The following is a 17,072-nucleotide window of genomic DNA, read 5'->3' on the forward strand; positions in this document are numbered from 1 at the left end:
CGACAAATTAAAAAACACAATGACAAATTAAAAAACACAATGACAAATTACAAAACACAACGATAAATTAAAAAACACAACGATAAATTAAAAAACACAACGATAAATTAAAAAACAAAACAACAAATTAAAAAACACAATGACAAATTAAAAAACACAATGACAAATTAAAAAACACAATGACAAATTACAAAACACATTTCAAAATTCAAATAATAAAAAGAAATGTACATTTTAAAAAACAAATTTACATATTAGGAAACAGTTTTACACTTTACGAAACAAATTTAGATTTTAGAAAACAAATTTATATTTTAAACAACAAATTCAAATTCATGAAACAACTTTACATTTTAAAAATCAAATTTATATTTGAAAAAACAAATTTACATTTCAGGAAACAATTTTACATTTTAGGGAAAAATTTTTTTTAGAAAACAAATTTAAATTTAAATAAACAAATTTAGGAAACACTACTACAAATCCCGATACAGATCAACAAAAGCCAGCTTTACACGGAAAGGGAAGGTCCTAAATACCGGAAATGATGCAATGGTGACCAAAACTTGTAGTACAAACAAAACATTTTGTAGTCCGCCTGCACGTGGGAAGTGGGCGGCTTTGAAGACAAAAACACGGAACGTCTTAACAAAAGCTTTTGCTAACTAAACAATGTTTTGCCCGTTTTGTGGAACAAACGTTGGCCAATTTACACCTTTTTGTTCTTCCTGTGGACGGTCTCTGGAGCTTTTACGGGACACAGACCAGACGGAAGGCTCCAGCTTGCAAGGAACATCAAAAGTACAGTTTGAAAGTTCTAAACAAAGTAAGTGTGATATGGCACTAACTTTCTGTCCATCATTACAGTGTATCTTGATTTTTCTTTTTAATGTGTTCATTTAGCTTGCGTTTTCTTTTCAAATTTGTTTATCCTCTATGGTACAATGCTTTTCGTTGTCTAATTGAGCTGCTGCTAACTGTGTTTTGATGTGAAACTCTTTATTCCAGCCGAACAAACATGCCCATCATACAAACAGTTCATGGAGTACAGAAGCTCAAAATCAAAAGAGCGACAGTCATTTAACTATGGGTCCAGATTTAAATGTAAACAACAGAGCAAACCTGTCCAGGTAAATTGTCTTTACCGTCTTTACGGTTTAATGCAGGATTATTACATTTTAACGTGGACTTTCTTTTTGTTCTTATTTGTTACCAGATAAACATTCGATTGATGTTGAGACATGGAACTGACTTAAAGCCTCTAAGAGGGAGAACACTCCCTTTACATACAAACCCAGAGACAACAGCACAGGATCTCCTGAAACAGGCTGTACAGAAAATGAGAAAATTTAACAAGGACTTTGGTGAGGGGCCATACGTCCTTTTGTATCCAGATTGTTCTGAGGTGGTGAATGTGCCTGGGACAGAAAGGCCATTCAGACTAGCAGACTATAAACAGGAAATTGGAAAGACCTACTCCAGGATCACTTTTTTTATTTGCCCAGAGAAAGACTATAAAGGAGGTCTGTGGATGTCATTATCTGAAATTTTTACTCTCTCTGTCTCTCTCGCATATATATATATATATATATATATATATATGTGTGTGTATATATATATATATATGTATATATTATGGCAAGCCGTTTAGGAAATTAATATATATATATAATATATCTGAATATATTGAATGAAACTTGAAAATATTGATTGAAAGTCTGAATATATTGAATGAAAGTCTGAATATATTGAATGAAAATCGAGAATATTGATTGAAAGTCTGAATATATTGAATGAAAGTCTGACGATATTGAATGAAACTTGAGAATATTGATTGAAAGTCTGAATATACTGATTGAAAGTCTGAATATATTGATTGAAAGTCTGAATATATTGAATGAAAGTCTGAATATATTGAATGAAACTCGAGAATATTGAATGAAAGTCTCAATATATTGAATGAAAGTCTGAATATATTGGTGGAACATGAACATTGATTGAATGTTTAAGTTTCCTGTTTGTCTATCTGTGATAAGTGAATTTCCTTTGAACACCGTGGAATTACACAATGGCATCAGCAGAACTTTTCCAATACTTTGTTGAACTGGAAAACTTTTTTGCAACAGCTGGTCACATACCAAGTGGACCAAACAGTTTGGAGTATGTATCACGGCAGCTTGAGGATCATCTTTCCATAATCGCAACATTCTTAGTCCTTATGAATAATCGTGGCCAACAAAACCAACAAAACATTGCTGAAAGAACACTATGCCTCATTCTTGAAGGAATTTTTGATTCTCTTCAGGAGATGTTGACGGAAATAACGCTTCAGGCTGAAGCTGATTTACAAGTCCATGAAATGGGCACATATTCTGCATCTCAGAGAGGAAGGCCAAGGTAAGCGCTGTATACATAAACATATATGGGGATGAAGGTTGATGTAGACAAGAATCCATAACCTGTTCAGAATGATGTGCACAATCAGCTAGCATTCAACTTAAGTATTAGGACAGGGAAGTAGGGTCAGGTTATCACATTATGTGCATTTTAATAGATTCTTTTTTAAGTTATTGATTTTTCTCTTCTAAGGTTCAACATACCAGCCACTCAGCTGACACACTTACGGGACCTGGGATTTAGTTGGATGGCCATATCTCGAATGCTATCAATAAACATTCGAACACTATACAACCACAGGACACAGCTTGGTTTAGTGGACTATGGGAATTTCACCAACATTTCAAACAGTGATCTTGACCGTCTTATTATTGACGTTCTTACACTAACCCCTGGCTCAGGAGAGACCTACGTTACTGGTAGTTTGAGAGGAAGAGGGATCAGAGTTCAGCGATGGCGAGTGCGAGAGCGTTTAAGAATAGCAGATCCAGTGGGACGGGCCTTAAGAGGACGAAGGGCAATTCAACGGAGGGTTTACAATGTCTTGGCCCCAAATCAAGTGTGGTATGTGCCTTTTGTGTATATGATTATCTCTACAATCATGAAACCCCTGAAAGTCAATGAACTATAGATTTAGGAGGCCCAAACATTTTTTTGCTTTACAAGATTAAAATAAACATGAACAATTTACATAATACTGGATGGGAGCCATATTACGATGAATTCAAAACATATTCTATTTAATATTTGCATTGTGTTTTTTTAAAAAAAAATGTATATAACCAAGGGACAGCCTTCTTGATAGAAAAAGCATGATGGCAAAGCCACATAAGATCAATTTTGAACAAGGCCATTATGTAGCCAATGTGGTGAGTAAAAAATAAATAAATAAATAATAATACATTTCTTCTCATTCCAGGCATATTGACACAAACCACAAGTTAAATCGATGGGGATTTGTGTTTCATGGTGGAGTTGATGGCTATAGTCGCTGCATTACCTACCTGAGATGTTGCACAGACAACAGAGCATCAACAGCCTTGCAGCTTTTTCAGCACGCCATTGAACTTTTTGGACTCCCACATCATGTCAGGAGTGATGCTGGTAGTGAGAATATTGATGTTGCACGGTTTATGATTGAGAATCGAGGGGCAAACAGAGGTAGTTTCATGGTTGGACGTAGTGTTCATAATCAAAGAATTGAAAGATTGTGGGGAGAACTAAACAGGGTGGTCTCAGCATATTTTAAAGAACTTTTTATCTTTATGGAAAATGTTGGAATTTTGGATAGCACTGACCCACTTAACATTAGTGCTCTTCACCATGTTTACCTTCCAAGGATAAACAGATCTGTGGAAGAGTTTGTAGGCCAGTGGAACCATCACGGCTTAAGGACAATGGAAAGTAGCTCCCCACTGCAACTGTGGACAGAAGGAATGCTCCAACTTCCTGAACATGAAAGACCACCACTCCATTGTGTGCATGTGCGGCACCCTAATGAGCACCACCACTGGAATAATGAGTTAAGAACAATCAATCCCTTAACTGATGACAGTAATCATGGGATAGAACTCTTTGTCACAGCATGTAACCTACTTCAACAAAATACTTAAATTTGCAGGTAATTGTTACTGTTCTGTAACTATATTCATGTCAGATAGAAAGAGCACTTGCATCTACAGCTACTCCAGGTATACCAGTTCTGAGAAAACCACAAAATTAAATGTCAAATGTTGGAGATGTATAACTACTCAAAATACTCGTTTCATGACAAACTACTAATGATGATGAACACTGAATTGTTAGTTTTTGAATAAATACATTTTGTGTACAGTTTTCTAGTGATATGTCACTGAAATTCTGGGATGCACATATTCTGCCAAAATAAACACTGAAAGGAAAATAAGCCACAAAAGAGGAACATTAAATAATTTATTTTCTAGAACATTCAACTCTTAACATACATTGACCCAACAATGTTCCATGTCAAAAAGGCAAGTGAACATTACAGAAATGTTTACCACCATCATACCCTGCCATTGTCCAGATGTGTTCTCTGGTTCAGGCCAAATAAAAACAATGCTCATAGTTGTTTGAGCAACATTTTCTACTTTGCAATAATAGAATAAAATCAAATATAAGATTTCCTTTTAACTGTAACCATAACTTTTGCTGATGATGCTGACTCTCCCTTATATACAAACATTTCTCCACTACTTTTTCTCTCACATAAATCCGTCTTATATACTGTGTTCTTCCCCCTTTCATTTTTATATATTTGTACTCACTCTGCGTTTTTTTTTTTTTTTTTTTTTGTATTGTATTGTTGTATTGTGGTCCTGTGTATGCACAGTTGTCTGTTTATATGTATGTACGTTATTTATTCCTGCTGGGGCCTCTTGGCCAGGTCATGTTTGTAAATGAGAACTAGTTCTCAAACATTTTTTTACCTGGTTAAATAAAGGTTAAAAAATCTGTGAAGACGAATGTCACATTATTTTTTTAATCCTAACTTAAATCTTTTCCAGATTGTTACCAAAATATTTTTTGTGCCTTAAACTAAAACCATAAAATGGCACAGCCCAAATGCAACAATGACTTTTTACATTTTAACTCTAATTAAATGCTGCTATGGGTTACATTACAAATGTCATCAGAGATAAAGGAACAACTGTACTAAGTTGGAGGAGTGTTTAACTGCAATGCAAAAAGTGCCTCACATTTATCAACAAAAAGTATTCATCAAGTGCATATTATTAAATCTGTAACGCAAAAACATGACTTTAAACAAATGTCAAATGTAACCAAAGTTTTTTTTATGTATATTACTTTGTGTTTTTATTGCAGTAAATTAAAAGAGCTTTCTGTTTTAGAGAATAACAAAATTAAATAATAGTTCTTGTCATGGACCCACATCATGTTAACAGTGAAAGACAAAACAAAAAAATATGAATAAAAGGCTGGCTATTGGGGTTGCAGGAACAGCTCCCACATTAAACTCCTCATCTTAACTCTCCTCAAACCCTCTATAAATGACCTCTCAGGCTCTCCCAAATCCCGGTGAATTGCGTATGGCAAAATCCATGTCAGATTTGAATGCAGTGTACACTGCATGAACTGGGATGCGAAGAATATTTTCACAAGTATTGGCTAGTGGAAATTGGGAATGTGTAATGAACTCAAGGCTTGGCCTTGGCAAGAAGCCCAGGGGTGGAATATTGTCACATCCAGTAAAGAACACAAGAATATCCACCAGAGTGACTTCACTTTCACCTGTAAACATGATAAAAAAAAAAGACATTAATACTCTACCTACTGGTATTTTTATAAAATAAGTATTACAGCACTGGAGTGATGCAAAAGAAGCAAAATAGTAGTAGTTTAACTATCTTAAACAACCATTCATTCATTTATTGTAATTATGCTGTAATTTGAAAGTGTTATGTTTATATGCTAGAAGTAGTGAAGCGTTTAACAGTAAATACATAAATGAAAGAAGAAGAAGAAAAAAAAGATAGGAGACTGGAAGGCCAAAACAAATGTGGACCGATCTTGCTCCAAGTCTGTTGGATGCATAAATTGGCTCTTATTATTTATTTATCAGTAAAGATATTGTGGTGGACATGAATCTGCTGGTTTGTTGATATTTTACATGAAAACTTGTGGGCAAAATGAATGCATGTTATATTAAAATGTAGTTCTAAAGTATTTATGTTACATAAACTATTTTACATAGTAAAGGAGAGTGATCCAATTAAAATGTATTATTGTCATGTACCACTGTAGAAGAATGCAGTCAAAACAGTTGAGAAAAGAACCTGTTGAATCCTCTGTTGAAACATTACCAACACCAAACTTACATTCAGCATCCTGAAGATAATCTTGCCAGAAAGCCAGGGTTTGGCACTCTCCTTGAAATGCATTGCTTCCTCTTTCAGAGTGAATGATCTGGAAGAGATTCTCCACTTCAGATGCTGTTAAACTTGTTTCACCTTTCACGAAAAGGCACTTTAACTGTAGAGGGTATCTCTGAAGAGCATCTAGGACACCTATAGACTTTAAGCCATCTCTGAACCTAGTCTGTATGGTAGGATGCACTGGTTGTTTGTACAGTATGGTATCTCATGTATTTCCACCATTTTGTCACCAAAAAATTAGACTATTTTTTTTGTCAGTTATAGGTTGTGCTCAGACATAAACATACCTTTCAAAAGCAGCACGGGTCCGTTGGAGGACATACCAGTGAGCCAAGTCTGACGCAGTCTCTTGTTTGTTTGCCAGTGTTATGCGAACACCGTGACCAGCGAGACCAATCAAGCTGGCAACTGCATCTTGGAGTTGGGATTCAGTTTCAGCCTCTAAGATCTAAAAATATAAAAAAAAGATTTTAAATATCTATTTATATTTATATGTTTATAAATACATATTTAAGGAGCATTTCTGCACTTAGCTTAACTCTTCTATGCAACAGAATGAGTTAGAAAGATTTGTCCAGCTCTTTGGCTCAACCAAGTACTGAATAAGCTGTGTGTACTTATGCCCAAGATGATATTTTTTAATGAAATTGTGATCTTGTATTTAAACAAAATTACTTTAAAAACCTATATAAAAAAAAAAAAAAAACTAAAACTAAACAAAAAAAATGTATATATGTATAAATATACAGTATATAGACTTTTTTTTAAATTAGGATGTACAACTATCAGCTTAACTGTTTGACTTGTATGTTGATGGGTGCATGCAAAACAAAAAATTCTTAAAATCGAGAGACACAAAAGTAATTTACTTACCGACTGCACCTGTGACCTTGTTTCTTCATCGGTGATATGTTCTGGTTTGACCCTCACATTGTCTGGGCCCTTTTGAAGACACTCATACAAGATTTCAGACAGGAAACATGGACTCTGTCCTCCGTGGGCAATAGACATTGCCATTATCTGGCCAGCATTGAAGTATCCATTGTCTTTCATTGCTGTTATCAAATGCAATAAAAAAAGAAAATCAGGCATTCAATGGTTACATCACAAATAATTTTAATGTCACAAAAACACCCATCTGTGTGGGATAAGAGAAAGTCTTACAATTTGCCACAAAAAATATCAGGTAAAATGTACTTGTTGATCCACAAGAAATCCAATGGTGGCATCTTACAGCAATATGTACGTATAATCATATGTACCTTTAGAGTTGCATGTAAGGACATTGGCATTAGGTGGACCCTCAAAGATGCCAATTTTGTCCTTGATTTCTTGTAGAGACAGTCTGAAAAACTCCCGAGTAGGTCCTCCATTGTCCACAGCACCCTCAGAAATTCCATAGTCATCAGTAAACTTGACATCTACCTTCTCAGGCGAAAAATTGGATCTGCTCATGGCTCTGGATGCTCCATCCCACACATTTCTTCTTATAATATTGAAGCGTACAACGCTTTCATTATTTACTCCAGAAGCAATACCCTCCACAATTTTCTCTAAAGCCATCTTTAAATCACTGAAACAATAATAAACAATAGGAAATGTTAATGTCTTTAGTAAAAACTCAGCCACTTAACCGCAATACAACACATGCTGTAAAACAAAACAACAAAATTACCAAATATTGTAAAACTCTAATATATAATGCATGTTATAGAATGGGTAATATTTACTACAGAGAAATCAATCACCATGAATTAAAAAAAATGTATTGTTGACAAAATGATGACAGAAGTTATTGGATATCAGGCAAAGGAAAAAAATATTCTGCATACTGTACATACAAAAATATTTCTGACCCAGTTAGGTGGCAGCTTTAATTTTCATTTTCAACTAGTCTAGACAGTTGATGTTATTCATTTTCTGCATTACATTTTAACTAGAGATACTCCATTTAGTTTCTTCAACTGACCTCTCACTTGTGCTGGAATCTAAAGACACTGAGATGGCTTCCATGAGTTCAGGGTCATCAGCGTTGTATTCTTCCTCAAAAAGGTCAAGGTATCTACTACAAAATAAAGTAGCAATATCTTATAATAGACATTGTTATGTTACTAATTTCTGACAGTGACACAGTTGCACTCTGACAGGACTAAGACAAAACTTGAGGGTCTAATAACAACTGAGTTGGGCCACATTCATCTAGTATCCAACGAGTCCTCCAACACATGCGACTACATAGGTAATTTGTTCCTACCCTCTATTATGACCAATAGTTAGCGTCTCAATAAAAAATTTACTGTAAATAATACCCAGTTTTATGAAGACTTGACTATGTTAAAACTGCATGTAAAGACACAAATATGTACAAAAGACGAACCTGTAAGATGTACTGGATGAACTAATGCCAGATGCACAGGCTTGGGTGAGACTATGGGACTGTCTAGAGGTGACATCACTGACAGTGGGACCAATCAACAAAGAACCCGTGTTTCCACTGGCAATGGCATCAGTTCCACTGGACAAGGGGAGGGGCTCAGCAATAGTGACGACAGCATCGCTAGTGGTCATGGTAAGGGCGTCAGCTGAGATAGAAGGTTCTTTGGTGCAGATGTCTTCGGTGGCAACACAAAAGAAAACTTGATCACCACTTAGGATGGAAGGGGTATTGCTGGTGAAGGACTGGGCCTCGACAGTTTCTTTGGAAAAGGCAAGCACACTGCCAGGGGCTGTAAGAAAATAGAAAAATTTTAGATTTTGGCGTGGTGGTTAGCACCGCAGCCTCACAGCAAGAAGGTTGCCAGTTCAAGCCTTCTCTCCGGGTTCTCCAGCTTCCTCCCACCGTCCAAAGACATGCATGTTAGGTAAATTGGTTATTTCAAATTCTCCCTAGGAGTGAGTGTGTGTGTGTGAATGGTTGTTTGTCCATATCTGTGTTGGCCCTGCGACAGACTGGTGACCTGTCCAGTGTGTACCCTGCCTCTCACCTGCTAAAATGCTGGGATGGGCCCAGCTTACCCGCAACCCGAAATGGACTAAACGATTAAGATAATGAATGAATGAATGAATAGATTTACATAAAAACTAGCTTATATAACAGTAAACATGAGATCCTATTTGGGCTTGAACAATGTATGTATTATGTGTAACGATTAATATAAAGTATTACATTTTTTCTGCACAAAACTATTTATGCTTGAAATAAATTTAAATCTGACTTGTACCCTTACAAGGCTCTACTAGCAACCCGAGAATACATTTTTGCGCTCATCACTACACACTATCCCTCCTATACAAAGTCACAGTGCATGCATGGCCAGCCTCTCTTTCACCCTCAGCAATAACAAGGACCAGCTGATTTAAAGTAAACCAGTAAATATAGCTAATGATGCAGTCTGAATAACACAAGTTAGTCTAGGTGTCAGAAGAACTGTGCTGTATTTCATTATTACAACTTACAGCAAGAATGCAGGACCTCCTTCACAGACATGCAGTTCATATTACCAGGTAAAAGCCCAATATAGGGTGAAATAGGTGCAACATATAACAAACACACAATCAGCATCATTTCAAGTTTCTTTATAGATGCATAAAGATAAACATATTTACCCATTTTGTCTGTATCCAAAGCCTGCCTGTCTAAATGGCTTCGCTCGCCATCAGAAGATGACTGTCAATTAAAAGATAAAAATACAACAAGCAATAAGGAATCCTGTGCAAAACACTAGAACACACAAAACAACCTAAAGAAACTTATGTCAAGATTAAAAGTAACAGTATGTGCTCAAAAACATCCACTAGTATAGCCATATTGACTGTCTTTAAATTGTCAAATATTTCATGAAATTATCTAAAAAACTACTTACAGATTCTTTTTCCTCACTTAGAATGACCTTGTCAGGCCTGATGTAAATGGATTTCTGGTGAAACAATTTTTTCACAAGGTCTCCACTCAAAGTCTGATTGGCAGTTAGAGATGGCTCAACTAGTTTATTGTAGCATGGCAGCAAGATTTGCAACCTGAGGGAATGAAAAGTACAATGTAAATCAAAATTTCTGAATTTAACATTCTGAAATGCCTGAACATTATTAAGAATTTAAAGTTCATTATTCTTTGAAAGGATAAATGTGCATATTTATGTTATTATATAATCCTTAACTCACTGGCTGGAAATTATCTGAAAATGAAAATACTGTTTATCACAATTATTTGTGGATCCATATGTAATAAAAGAAATTGGATTTATAACAGTGATGCTAAACTTAACACAGTGAACTTAATGTAGTCCTCTTTCTGTCATGTAGTTTTTCTAATTTTTTTGGAACTGTGGTCCTAACAGTCTTAACAATCAGGAACGTAAAAATCATTGGACCACATTATACTACATGGAAAGGGTTTTTATTTTAATGCATAATTTGTCTGTAAAATACATAAAAAATTTACATAGTGTCATTTTTAATGTCAGCCAGATTAACTAAGCAATATTAATTAAATATAATTTATAAGGGAATTCTTAAAAACATATTCATTTGACCAAAGTTTGTTATCTGTTCTGTGGTTATTTTACATTTTGAGTATAAGATTACCAGCAGCAACAAGGAATATAAAAAATATCTATATTCACACAAACATGCAAAGTTATCCTTTCTTATTATAATGTATTGCATTGTAACCTAAATACACAAATTATTTAAAATGGGTAACAAATGTGACATAACGGATCAAAGCTTACCTGCATCCCTCCACAGCTGGGTGGAAGGCCGCAGTTATTGCCCGCATTACTTTCTCAGAGTTCCAGTCACACCTAAATTCCACAGCAGATTTGATAAGTCCATTTTCAAAAAGCCAAGCTTTCCTGGCACGCCTTGGCACTTGTGTGTATGTGTGGTCTGGCAGGAGAATGACTTCTTTGGTGAATGGTTGAGACACAGAACATGTACTGTTGAATGGTGCCTGAATCCTAAGACACATTTAGGAAAAGAGGATTTAATAAACATTTATACATGTTCACATCTTTCTTACAAACATAAACAGCTGTGTTAAACAACGTGTTTATTTTTAACTGCAGTTTGTGTTCTATTGTGAACATTTGTATCTTACAGTGGTATACCATTCAACTTTATAACATATATAATTCACCACAGTTATAACAGTGTGATACACTGAATGGTGAATTGATTGATATGAATGGTTTTTGTTGTTGTTGTTATCCTAAATATTTACATTTACAAAACATTTACCACCAAATAAAGCCTGACAAGACTCATACATTAGTACCTTAAATCAAATAATTTAGATCGGATTATTTCGTAAATCATGCCAGTCTGACTAGATTATATATTTAAATAAAATGGAAAATAATGTTACTGGGCCTAATGAAAAATCAAAAGCATAGACATGTTAGCTAGATGAATAGTATCAGAGTTTTCCAGGGCTTATTACTGAGATCGCAGTCACACGTTTTATTTGCATCTACGATTCTGAGCTGTTAGGCTAAACAATTAGCATTAGCGTTTAAACATTTTCCATCCGAAATTTCAATGCATTCAACTACATTCTTACCTCTTGTATCTGGGTCCCTTTCGAGTGAATGGACGAAGGTTATAGGTCGGAACTGTCAAAGGCTCCATCGGAGTAGAAGGCATGTTTCTAACAGTCAGGCTAGCCTGATTAGCACTAACTGCCTGGCCCGCGGTTGGTCTTTTGCGATGAAAGAGTGACTGCACTTCTTCTTCAGCAGAATTGAATTGTGAATTGTGGACGTTAATATTGTTTTGGTTTGCACATGCATGTGCAAGCGAGTTCAGGACCGCTTCATTTGAAAGAATGGCAGCCACTAAATTTCTTGCTGTCTCACTCATGCTGACATCTTTCACCTTCGACACAGGATGGCGCATGCACCTTGATGGCATCATGACTTTCCATTCAATATATTCTGACTTTCATTCAATATATTCAGACTTTCAATCAATATATTCAGACTTTCATTCAATATATTCAGACTTTCAATCAATATTCTCAAGTTTCATTCAATATATTCAGACCTTCATTCAATATATTCAGACTTTCATTCAATATATTCAGACTTTCAATCAATATATTCAGACTTTCATTCAATTTATTCAGACTTTCAATCAATATTCTCAAGTTTCATTCAATATATTCAGACTTTCATTCAATATGTTCAGACTTTCAATCAATATATTCAGACTTTCAATCAATATTCTCAAGTTTCATTCAATATATTCAGATATATTATATATATATTAATTTCCTAAACGGCTTGCCATAATATATATACATATATATATATATATGTATATATATATATATACATATATATATATGTGTGTGTGTGTATATGTGTGTGTGTGTGTGTGTATGTCTATTTATATTTATATATTTATATTTATATACATCGAAAATACACTGTGTTATTTATTTTTCTGCTCCTACTACAGTGGATAATACCTCAGACTCTGATTCTGAAATTGTCATCACATCCAGAAGCATAGCTGAGTTCAACCAGGCTGACACTGTGGTATGTTAATTTGTAATCCTATTTAGTATTAAATCTGTGTTTTGGTAATTGTTTTGGAATATGCATGAGTGACTATTTTCATTATCAGACATTTATATTATTAATTTCAGACACAAATTACTCTTTCACAGCTGATGAGGTGTAGAAACATTAAAGCTTTTCACATGTTGAGGACCGTTTGCTTTTCTTCTCAGGTTTTTGAACCACAAGACCACAGTACCCCTGATTACAAACATGTTGAGAAAGAGTAAGTACACATTTTTACAAAAGAAATAATTTTTCTTGATGATATAATAAGCCCAGTGCATTTTCTATGATAAACGTTTAGTTGAAGAAACTTATATGCCATTTTTAATAATGATTTTTATTATTCTTTATCTCCCCCTGGAATAAAAATGTTAACCCTGTTATACACTGTATCTTCAAAGATATAATTTCACCAATTTTACCATATTTCAGAGACGCCCCAGGACATTCATTGACAATACACCCAGGCCAGGTATTCATGCATTCTATGTTAAACTTTTTTGCCATCATTGTAGTTCTATCTATGTATTTATTTAATGAATGAATTAAATAATCATTTTATTAAATTTTCATTAAATTATTTATTTGTTCCAGATTGTGATATCAGATACAGAGGATCTTGATCCACTTGAAAAAAATCGAGTGAACACTCCTTATAGGTAAGTGATAAATGGCAGTGCTGCCCTTAATTAAATTTTTAAAGTATTGATTACATTTGGGTTTGTAAAATGGATGCAGACAATGAATGGCTGAACTGAATATGATTTATTGTGGGACTTATGTGATCATTTTCCAACAGCAAATACACAGAACTGTGTGCACCCTGTATTGAAGAAGACAGTGATGAGCTGGTTAAAGTCCCTTCACCAAATGTACAACACACAGCAATGTAAACTGACACTTAAATAATTTTGTATAAAACAAGTAAACTGGGCAGTCTTGAATGTCCTCTAACTTTGTCACTTTTGTCATTACAGGGACGACATGAACATCACCCTACCTGACATTGTTGCAAACTTGTCCCATGCTATAGATCATGGAAGAGTCAGCAGATTCAACATCTCGAGGGCTAATGTTTGAGATGGTGCAGTTAGAGGTTTCAGGCGTTCATCATACTCTGAAACCTATGACATGCTAGTAAAATTTACTGATGATGCTGGTGTTTTGGAAGAAGGACTGGACGCAGGTGGCCCAAAACGAGAGTTTTTGAGTCTGCTAATGAAACATCTGAAAGACCGTCCCATTTTTGATGGACCAGAAGGACTTCGGTTCTTGGTCTACAATGCAAATGGTATACATAGGGTCAAATGTGTGTTAAATCTATTATAATATATGCTTTGTTTTTCATTATGTATTTATTTACAGCTGTTAGGGAGGATCAATACTACATGGCAGGAAAGATGATTGCAGTATCTGTTGTGCATGGAGGTCCAGGACCTCATTTCCTGTCAGAAGACCTGGTCCATTATCTTGCAGGTCAGGCTTCATTCAAAGCAACAGTTGCTTCAGTAACTGACGAAGACATGGGGAAAGTCTTATAAGAAGTGAGGTCAGCACAGGGTTCCAGTGTTATGGAACAGAATTATTGCATTAACTTATTTTTCAGGAGTGTACACTTCCTTTATTACTGATTGTACATTAGCTTAAACTTGATAAGTTTACACCTTCTCTGTCATGGAATGAAAAATAGGCAAGGAGATCCATCATACTTTTACAGTATTCATGTCCATTTTTTTGTTTGTCAGATTGAGAATGCTGCGTCAGTGGACGTCCTGCGTGAATGTGTCATGAAACACAGCACTCTGCTACAGAGAGCAGGTTGTCTGAGACATGTGTCCACTGTTGAAGAGAAGAAAGACATTGTTTCCGACTACCTCAGGTGGTATATCATTGACCGCAACTCATTGGTACTTGATAGGTAAGACTATATTCCAAATAATGCTATGTTTGTGAACAATTTGAGAATAGAATATAATAGCATAGATTTTGGTAAGTTAGAACAACAAAAATTGATCATTTGAGTTCACATTCCACAAGGCCATGTGTTTGTACATGTATTAATACACTAGTGGACAGGAAATTACGTAATGTTGTGTTCATTTTTAGGTTTAAAGATGGTCTTTCAGCACTTCATTTTTTGGAAGCACTACAGCAACACCCCACTTTGTTGTCCCCAGTCCTGTGTCACATTGAAAAGAAGCTCACAGCGCTTGACCTAGAGACGCTTTTCAAATCTGACTTCAGTTCATCTGGGAGTAACAGGAGGCTTCTGGAGAGTCAAACTGTGGGATTCTGGGCAGACTATCTCCTTGACTGTGAAGGTTGATCAATCCTTATTTTTACAACTATTTGTGACAAGACATTGTGAAATTGTATCTGAATATGTTTTCTTTGCAGAAGGCCAGGCTGCTGTGTCTGTGGAGGATGTTTTGGTGTTTGCAACTGGGCTGACATCACTTCCCCCTTCTGGATTGGACCCACTGCCAAAGCTACAGTTCCTGCATGACTCTTTATTCCCAATGGCAAATACATGTCTCAACACACTGAAATTACCACTGATTGACTCATACCCTGTGTTTAAATCACAGATGGACTTTGGAATTCAGAATTCTCCAGGGTTTGGTTGTTTCTAAGCAGTGTGACCAGATGACCCTAGAGTTCTTGTCTGGGTAGACTTGTTAGGTTTGTTGTTCTAAAACAGATGCCAAATTGTTTTTGACTTGAATTTTATAGATGTTTTGAAAGGGACATAGATGGGGAAATGCCAATATGGATTTCAGTCTTAAGAGGTCACCTTGACAGTCAAGTAGGACTGCTCTTTATTTTATTTTTTCTATGAGACCTCATTGTTATTTAAGTTGGTCAAATAGTTCACAATTTAAATGATACCTATTTGAGGTAGTGTTTTGTCAGTCTGTTCTAAAGTTAGTTAAAATAACTTTCATGACCATGTTGATATTTTAGATATAAACATTTTGACAGTGTTGTTAAAAAGTAAGTCTCTGATGGAGAAATGTGTTCTAACCTTAAAAAATATCAATAAACACAATACTGTGCAATATTTTTTTATTTTTAGTAGTTTTATTATTCAAAATTTTTGGGCATGTAACATTTGTTGATGTGTCCCCACTTCTGTAGGTAAACAGGCAGCAGAGTTATTTGACTATACAGTACTAAAATGCTAATAAAGTAGTAAAACTGTGGACAATATTTAGCTTGCAGCACTTCAAAATCATAAAAACCAACCAATGACAGGCACTTAGTTGTTGGTGAAATAAATAATTCACCCTGATTTAGAACTGGGCAATTTCTTTTAGCTTTATGTAAAGCTCTGCAGCAGTTTTTGTAAATTATTATGTTCCATAACAAAGTTCAGGTATTCTTGTGTGTTTGGATTCCCACATGGAGGAAGTAACAACCTGGACTCAGGGAAAGCATCCAGCTCAGCTTGTTAAATGACGAATCCACAATCCCTGGAGCCATACCTGAAGGAAATGGAAGACACAACAGTATATATATATATATATGTGTGTGTGTGTGTGTGTGTAAAAAAAATCCCTTTACCTGTGAGGTAAATGGTGCAGTTCATTGGGCACTCCTCCTGGACATGAAGTCCATGAAGGACGGATCCGGTGACTGTTCCACAGTCTCACACACTCATCTAGGTCATTCTGAACAATATCGCCAAAGCAAAATCTCAGCAGACACTGATGCTCACGACTCCCGTTAAAGTGTCCAACATCTCTGAGATCTGCAAATAGCTCCATCCAAAACTGAGCCCTATAAAATCGATACATTCTTTGGAGATTATAAATATTTTATACAAATCAATCAAATAAAATGATATATTTACTTATATTTACCTTCCCTTTCTATATATGGACCACCAGGACTCAATTCGCTGGTTAGTGGTGGATGAACCAAAGATGTGGCTGGACTCTCCGCTGTAGTGGTCATTGTGATGATGGCGTAGTGTACACTGAATGGCAGCCATTATGCCATTTTCTGTGCCACAATCAGTTCTCAGCCTCATGGGAACAACACTAAGATTCCGCACACATGTCAAGAAGTTTTGAGCAATAATTGTTGGATCATTATTTGTTGGTCCACATTTGAGCCACAGAACTTTACGTGAAAATCCATCTATGCCCCCTGAAATGGCCAAACCGAATGGTTTAAGTTTGTCATAACC

At 35.5% G+C, this 17,072-nt stretch overlaps 1 protein-coding gene and 1 pseudogene across 1 annotated transcript; one reads left to right on the forward strand and one right to left on the reverse strand.

The window, feature by feature from the left end:
- The first annotated feature begins 660 nt into the window (after positions 1-660).
- LOC121642413 lies at positions 661-15,206 on the forward strand (annotated as a pseudogene).
- Positions 8,592-12,168, reverse strand: LOC121642414. Its single transcript, XM_041989149.1, has 5 exons — positions 11,875-12,168; positions 11,045-11,272; positions 10,178-10,331; positions 9,921-9,981; positions 8,592-9,040 (listed from the first exon to the last, which is right to left on the reverse strand). The coding sequence occupies exons 1-5, from the start codon at positions 11,955-11,957 to the stop codon at positions 8,649-8,651; spliced, it is 918 nt and encodes a 305-aa protein (XP_041845083.1). The 5' UTR covers positions 11,958-12,168; the 3' UTR covers positions 8,592-8,648.
- Positions 15,207-17,072: the final 1,866 nt, after the last annotated feature.

This window comes from Melanotaenia boesemani, chromosome 6 (assembly GCF_017639745.1).
Source record: "Melanotaenia boesemani isolate fMelBoe1 chromosome 6, fMelBoe1.pri, whole genome shotgun sequence".
In the NCBI taxonomy this organism is placed as follows: Eukaryota; Metazoa; Chordata; class Actinopteri; order Atheriniformes; family Melanotaeniidae; genus Melanotaenia; species Melanotaenia boesemani.